Source organism: Sorex fumeus, unplaced genomic scaffold (genome assembly GCF_029834395.1).
Source record: "Sorex fumeus unplaced genomic scaffold, SorFum_2.1 ptg000047l, whole genome shotgun sequence".
NCBI lineage: Eukaryota > Metazoa > Chordata > Mammalia > Eulipotyphla > Soricidae > Sorex > Sorex fumeus.
In genome coordinates this window covers 37,606,100-37,612,910 of record NW_026606104.1, presented here as the reverse complement: position 1 = coordinate 37,612,910, position 6,811 = coordinate 37,606,100, and the positions used below count along the sequence as shown (strand labels likewise).

Sequence of the window (6,811 nt, the reverse complement as noted above, 5' to 3'; positions counted from 1 at the left end):
TCCCATCCCTCTCTCCATCCCTCACTATGGCAGCCCCAGGGAAATCCAGGGCCTGTAGGAAGATGATTTGGAACCCCCTTCTTCCTCACCCCATTTTTTGGTCACAGATGGAGAGATGATGCAGGGGCATCAGATGTTGCACCTGGGCATTTCTGACCTGTGTCAGGAATCAGGGAGAAAGCCGAAGCGGAAGTGATGGAGAGGATGTGGCTTCCCAAGACAGATTTCCTCCCTTGGTACTAAAGGTGCCTGGGGATTGGGTATCAGAACCCCCAATACCACACCCTGTGGGGCCTGAGCATAGCAAGTGAGGTGCTCACTTTGCACATGGTCGGTTCAGGTTTGACTCTGGCACCACGAACAGACTCTTAGGCATCTCCTGGAGTGATCGCTGAGCACAGTCAGAAGTAAGGCTTGAGTACTGCCAGGTGAGTCCTCTCCCACCCTTCCTCTCCCCCTAACTAACTAACTAACAAACAAACAACCCCTATGCTTCAGCCTGGTAGCCTTTGGTTTATCTAAACTGGCTCATCCTCAACCTGCTGAGGAAAGGAAGCTGGGTAGGGCTCTTCTTTCACCAAACACATTAAAAACTAAGGTGTAAATCTACAAAACAACTTGCAATCACAGGGTAAGTGAATAATAACTGGGGGTCCAGGGTGGGAAGGCACCACAACTGAAAAAGACAGGCCCTCTGGGTAAAGGAGCAATGCTGATTGTTTACCAAAGCGTTTTCAAAACAGACAGGATTTCATGTAATTTTACAAAGCCTGTGAGGTAGATATTGTGATGCTCAGAGAGACTGAGCCCCAACATCTCACAGCTGTTAGGAGGCGGAGTTAGTCTATTTACCCTTGTCTTCTAACTCCGGGTGGTGTGTGTGTGTGTGTGTGTGTGTGTGTGTGTGTGTGTGTGTGTATGTGTGTGTTTGGAGGTGCTGCCAGAGGAGGGTGGAGTAGGGGCTGAGGCTGGGTGCATGTGTGTGCACTATATAATATATAGTGCATTATATAATCCTGTCACCTCAGAGACAATGAGAGCCACAAGGGAGGAAGTCCTGCACCCCAGTGCTCTGCTCTGTGCCAACACCAGGGCAGGCAGCTTCCTATCTCAAAAACCAGAGGCTGCCTCAGTGCCTGCTCCTGCTCTCTTCCCAAATCTCTTTATCTGCAAAAGGGGGAGAACCCCTCCTCCACGTCTGAGAGGGAAAAAATGGCCGTGCAGATAGGTGCCTGGGTGGGTCCCTATCACCCCATCTTCCAAGTCCCCTGACTCTGGCTCCCAGAGGGTGAAGCACCTGGGGTACCCCCTGTACTGGAAGCTCTAAGAAGCAACCGTTCTGATCACTGCTGATTGCAAAGGCTACTCTTCTGGGCATGCGGAAAATGTGGAAACCATGCCCAGCTTGGCACAGATAGAGAGAAGACGGCCAAACTCAGGACCCGCCTGGCACAGGTCTGGGAAGATTTCTCCAGCTCCTCCCAAAGTAAACCAGGTTGCCCACCCTCTTGCCCTCCCTCCCTCCTCACCTCCTAGGGAGACAGCACTTACTTGCCACACACGCACACATTTTACAGGGTGTATGGCTGAAGAGAAGCCCTGGGCTTGCCCCAGGGACACATGCGGCTGAGTGTCAGGGGGACAGACAGCTGGCTGGCACCTCTTTGAGGCTCAATGCATAGGATGTTCACAGCAGGCAGTTCACACATACACTGCTGCTGACATCCAAGATTCGGCTTCCCAGCAGCACCCCCTCCTCAGTCCCCCAATCCTGGGAGGGGGTCTCCAGCCTCTTCTGAAGGGAGGAAGAGGCAAAAGGGGGCTACTTCTTGCTGTCAGCCCATGACCTTCGGGATTCTGATGATAATCTTCCCACCCCCAGCAGACCCAGCATCAAACAGCACAGGAGAGGTGACGAGGCTGAAGTGGCGGCCGTTTTATTTACAATGATCAGTTGGAGACACAGATCTTTGGACTTCTTGCGGCCAAGAGACACTGGGCAGGGAAGTGATCCTTCCCTGGGACAAGACTCCCACCTCGCCCTCCTGCCCTCCACCCCAGGGGCATATGCCCCTGTCCACTGACTGCTGAGTCAGCGTCCTCGGGCAGCCATCAAAGGTTCTGTTGGCCCAGTCTTGACCGTGCTGCGGAGCACCAGTGGGCACCACAGATACCTCTGAGGCAAGCTGGGTGGGGGAGGAATCCTGGAAGTGGGGGAGGGTACCAGGGCCCAGGCTCTGGCATTGTAGTCTAACCTACATCCAAGGGTCTCCAGGCACAGAGCAATGCAGCCAACTCAACCCCCCACACTCCACCCCTCAGGTTCCTCTGCCTCTGCGAGGTACTGGGGGGGCGGGGAAGCGGGTGAAACCCTCCCTCCTAGGAAGAAGAAAACTTCTTCCTCCCTCCTTAAGAGAATGGCTGGGAGGGAGCAGCAGGGAAGTCCCTGGGCCGAGAGACTAGGTGTAAAGCATGGGGCGGGGGAGATGGGGGGAATCGGCTTCCCAGGGAGGCATTTCCACAATGGAGGACTGAGGAGAAGGGTAGGACTTCTGACTGGGGAGGCCGAGTTGAACACCGAATACTGCTGCCTCCCCCCACCCCACTCCCCAACAATCAAGGGACTATTAGGCGTCCCCCTGCGTCAGGATGAGATGCGGACAACGGACACCGGACGACGGCACCGTGAAAGGCCAGGGCCTAGGCGGGAGCAGAGGGGAGTCTAGGGGAGCCGAAGCGGGATGGGCCAGGGTTGGAGGCTGGAAGATCGCCGGCCGGTCCCGGGCCGCGAACCCTGCGGCGCGCGCTCTCAGCGCGCCAGGCCAGCCCTCTCCCGGGCGCCGGCCTTCCAGCGGCGGGGCTGCGGCGGGGGAGGCGCGGGGGCGCCCCGCAGGCTGCACGTCCTCAGCTCCCGGGCCAGGCTGAGCACCTCGGGCCGCTCGCGCTGGGGGGCTCCTTCCTCGCGCTCGTCCGCATCCTCGTCCTCCTCCTCGTCCTCCTCCTGGATGCTGCTCAGGCGCGGCGCGCCCCGGCCACGCTCGGCGGCCGGCGGCCGGTAGGCGCACTTGGCGTTCAGCAGGCGGCGCAGAGGGGCGCGCGGCACCGAGGCGGCGGCGCCCCCCGCGCGGAGATGCTGCTGGCGCACGTGGCGCGCGTCGCTCTGGCGCTGCAGGCGCTTGAAGTCGCTGAAGGCCGCCAGCGCGGTCTGGCGGAGCAGGCGGGCCAGGGCGCGCGCCTTGTGCGCCCGCGCCAGCAGCACGGCGTGGCAGCGCAGCACCACGGCCTTGTGGCGCGCCTGGTGGCGGTAGACCCAGGCGAAGACGCGCGGGTGCCGCCCGTCCGCCGTGCAGTAAGTGATGCGCGGCAGCAGGTAGGCGTGCGCCGGCCGGCGACCCCCCGAGCCCCCCGCCGCGCCGCGCTCGCACGGCTGCATGCGGATGCCGTGCGGCCCCAGCGTCAGCTTCATCTTGGCGCCCCCGCCCGGCCCGCAGCGCGCCCAGATCTTGCCCACGGCGTCGTCGGTGCAGCCGTCGCCCTTGGCGTGCAGGGTGACGGCGTTGCCCAGGTACCACACGGTGTAGGTCGGGTCCTCCCTGTTGAGCTCCACTTTCTGGCGCCGGCTGCGGAACACGCGGCCCAGGCGCTCCAGCGGCCAGTCGGGCAGCAGGTCCGGGCAGGAGCGCAGGAAGCTGGAGAGCAGCGACGTGTAGGCGAGCCCCGGACTCAGGCTCTTCGCCTTGCACTTGGTCTCGTCCTCCACCAGCACGAATTTGTCACGTCTCCAGGGCAGCATAGTGGCTGCGGCGGCCAGAGGGGCTGGGGAGTGCCGGGAGCTCGCGGGCGTCCGGCCCGGAGGCCGGGGGAGGGGAGGGCGCGCGGCAGCCTGCGGCCTGGGGGTCGCGAGCAGCCGGGCGGCGGCGCCGGAGCCAGTCGGTGCCCCGAGATGCCCGGTTGCCCAGCCGGGCTGGCAGCCGAGATGTCCGGGCGGTGGCCGAGCGTCTGGGATCGGCTTCCCGCACACGGGGAGTCGCCCCCGCCGGCCGGGAACCAGGAGGGGCAAGGGCTGGGCGTGGCGGGGGCGCACCCCCGGCCCCGAGAGGAGGATCCCGCGGTCCCCGCCGCCCGAGTTGCGGCGGCAGGGAAGTCACGGGAGCCGGGGCTGGCGGCTGGCTGCTCCGAGGGGGGACCGGGAGTGCGACTGCGGGGGGACTCCTTCACGCGTCGCGGCTCCACCTCCGCCGGCGCCTACATCACCGGGCGGGACCGCTAGCTCTCTTGTCCCCTCCCCTCGCCCTCTTCTCTCCTCCTCCCCCACGCTGACCAGCGCGCCCGGACCAGCACAGGCGCGGTGGGGCGGATTTAATCATTACTGGAGGCGGGGGCAAGGGAGACACGGAAGGATGGGGCCATCTCCCAAAACCTTCCCGAGGGCTTCACCAAGGCACGTTCTCGGGTTTCCCTGGGGTCTGTCTCCAAGCTCCGGGTGGTGTATGTATGGAGGACAGCCCCTCCCCTCTTTCTAGGATTCCAGTCGCCCCTCACCCACAGCCTGTCCCCATCTCTGAGAATCCTTTGGGGTGGGTGCCTGATGGGCCCCCGGCCTGGCACGCCCAGCCTCCTGTCTGCACCGCAGAAAGCTGGCTGAGGTGGCCGAGCAGTGCAGTGGAAAAATACTGTGGCTGGGGGAAGCTGGCTCCCAGGTTCTCTTGCAAGGTCGTGGGCCAGGCCACTGCGCTGAGCTGGGAGACCCATCACGGCTCCTGCGGCTGGTGGGTCGTGCCCATCCTTGGACCTAAGCAAGCAAGGTCTTCCTGGCTGGTGGGAAGAATCTTCTTTTGCAGCCCCAGGTCTATGGGAACTGCAAATGGAAAGAAGGCAGCTACTGGGCTCTCCAAGAAGGCAAAGACCTGTCCAAGAATGCCTCTCTGGCACCAGGGGGTTTGCAGTCTTTATCTCCCACAGGCTTAGTGAAGCCACTTGCCCAAGGTCACAGGGCAGATAGGTGAAATCTGGACTCTGTCCTGGCCCGGGTGTCTGGATAGCAGCCCTCTCACCCTTCTGGGATCCCATCATAGAGATGAGACAGTTTCCATCCTCCCAGAGCCCACCCTTGGGAACTTTTACTTGGAATGGGCTCCAGTGTTGTGGGACAGAGTTGTCCCTTAGCAGGAGACCATAGCCCCCCCCTCCCCCATTTCACAAGCCCCTGAGCTCCCTAGAATCCTAGTGCTGCTTGGATAGGAGCCCTGATTCTTACTGCTGTGGGTTTTTCACAACTGACAGCCAAGCTCTTGCTTGGCTTCAGGACTGGGGTGTCGGCCAGGGCAGGAATGTGCTCAGAGGCTTGAGTTTGTCCACACCAAATCCAGGGGTCTCTCAGAGCCCAAGCAATGGGAAGATGGTGGGCCTCACGGTCCGGGCACCTTTCAGGGCCAGTGGGTGAGTGCTGAGTGACTGGGTTTGAAGCCTCAAGGGCCCACAGGCAGCAAAACCTCAAAGCTGCTCAAGGCCTGCTCCTCGTATGACTTGCAAACCAGGAGCAGGAAATTATTGAGAATTGCAGAATCTTAGCTTTGGGAGGTTGTTTCACAGATGATTGGGCCCACTGCAGCCTCATTTTTCTCTTGTTTACAGCATGCAAACTGGTATCGCCTTTTACTGATTATAAAAGTAGTACACTTGGGCTGGAACAATAGTACAGCAGGTAGGGTGTTTGCCTTGCACACAGCCGACCTGGGTTCGATTCCCAGCATCCCATATGGTCCCCTGAGCACCGCCAGGATTAATTCCTGAGTGCATGAGCCAGGAATAACCCCCGTGCATCGCCGGGTGTGACCCAAAAAGAAAAAAAAAGTGATACACAGGGCTGGAGTGATAGTAGATCGGGCTCTTGTATTGCGTAGGACCAACCTGGGTTCCATTCCTGTGTCCCATATGGGTAACCTGAGCCCTGCCAGAAGTGATTCCTGAGTGCAGAGCCAGGAGTTGGCCCTGAAAATTACTGGGTGTGGTCCCAAACCCAAAAATAAATGAAATAAAAACATAAATAAAAGTAATACATGCTTGTGGTAAAAGTTCACACCAGAAGGCCATGGAAGGCTCTCATTGTTCCAGTGCCAGAGATGAGGTCTCTTGACCAGCCGCACTGAAAAACAGGCCCTGAGAAGCACAAGGAGTCAGGTGGCTCTCTTAATGCTGCTTCTGCCTCTTGGCTCTGTGGAGAGAGTCAGTTGCATGTGGCTGATCTGGGTTCGATTCTTGGTACCACAGACACAGAGCCAGAAGTGATCCCTGCATGCAGAGCTAATTGTAAGCCTGAACACTGCTGGGTCTGGCCCAAAAGCAAAACAAAAAAAAAAAAAAAAGGGAAAAGAAAAGAAAAAGTCTGCTATCTCTTGCCTTGAGTCTCCTTGGTTGGCTCTGTGGACTTTAGCACCTTGGAATGCCTGTTCCCCAACCTCCCCAAAAGGCCAAGGGAGTGGCCAGCCTGCAGTATCAGTTTTCAAGTCTGAGTCCCTCAACCTTCTGTAAAGATTTACCTCCTGAGGTTGCTAGAGTTAATGTGTAAACACACAGGATGCACACAGTTAAATCAGAATTTCAGACAAACAAAAAGATCTTAGTGTAAATCTTTCCCAAGCTTTGCACACGTTTATCTGCTTACTTCACTGGCTGCTTGCTGCCCTGAGAACAAGGGCTCAGGGAGGTGCAGATAGGTGTGTCAGAGAGCTCCACTCCCTCCTCCTCTTTCTGTTCCCATCACTTTGGGGAAATCAGGACACTGAGGACTATGTGGAAGAACAGCAGGGAA

General features: G+C 59.1%; 1 protein-coding gene across 1 annotated transcript; it reads right to left on the bottom strand.

The window, feature by feature from the left end:
* Window positions 1-2,685: 2,685 nt before the first annotated feature.
* FAM43B (family with sequence similarity 43 member B) lies at window positions 2,686-4,256 on the bottom strand. The gene has a single exon (XM_056123000.1). The coding sequence runs from the start codon at window positions 3,791-3,793 to the stop codon at window positions 2,810-2,812; it is 984 nt and encodes a 327-aa protein (XP_055978975.1). The 5' UTR covers window positions 3,794-4,256; the 3' UTR covers window positions 2,686-2,809.
* Window positions 4,257-6,811: the final 2,555 nt, after the last annotated feature.

Excerpts from the sequence above, each read along its gene's own strand:
- FAM43B (XM_056123000.1), bottom strand. The coding sequence starts at position 3,793 with ATGCTGCCCTGGAGACGTGACAAATTCGTGCTGGTGGAGGACGAGACC.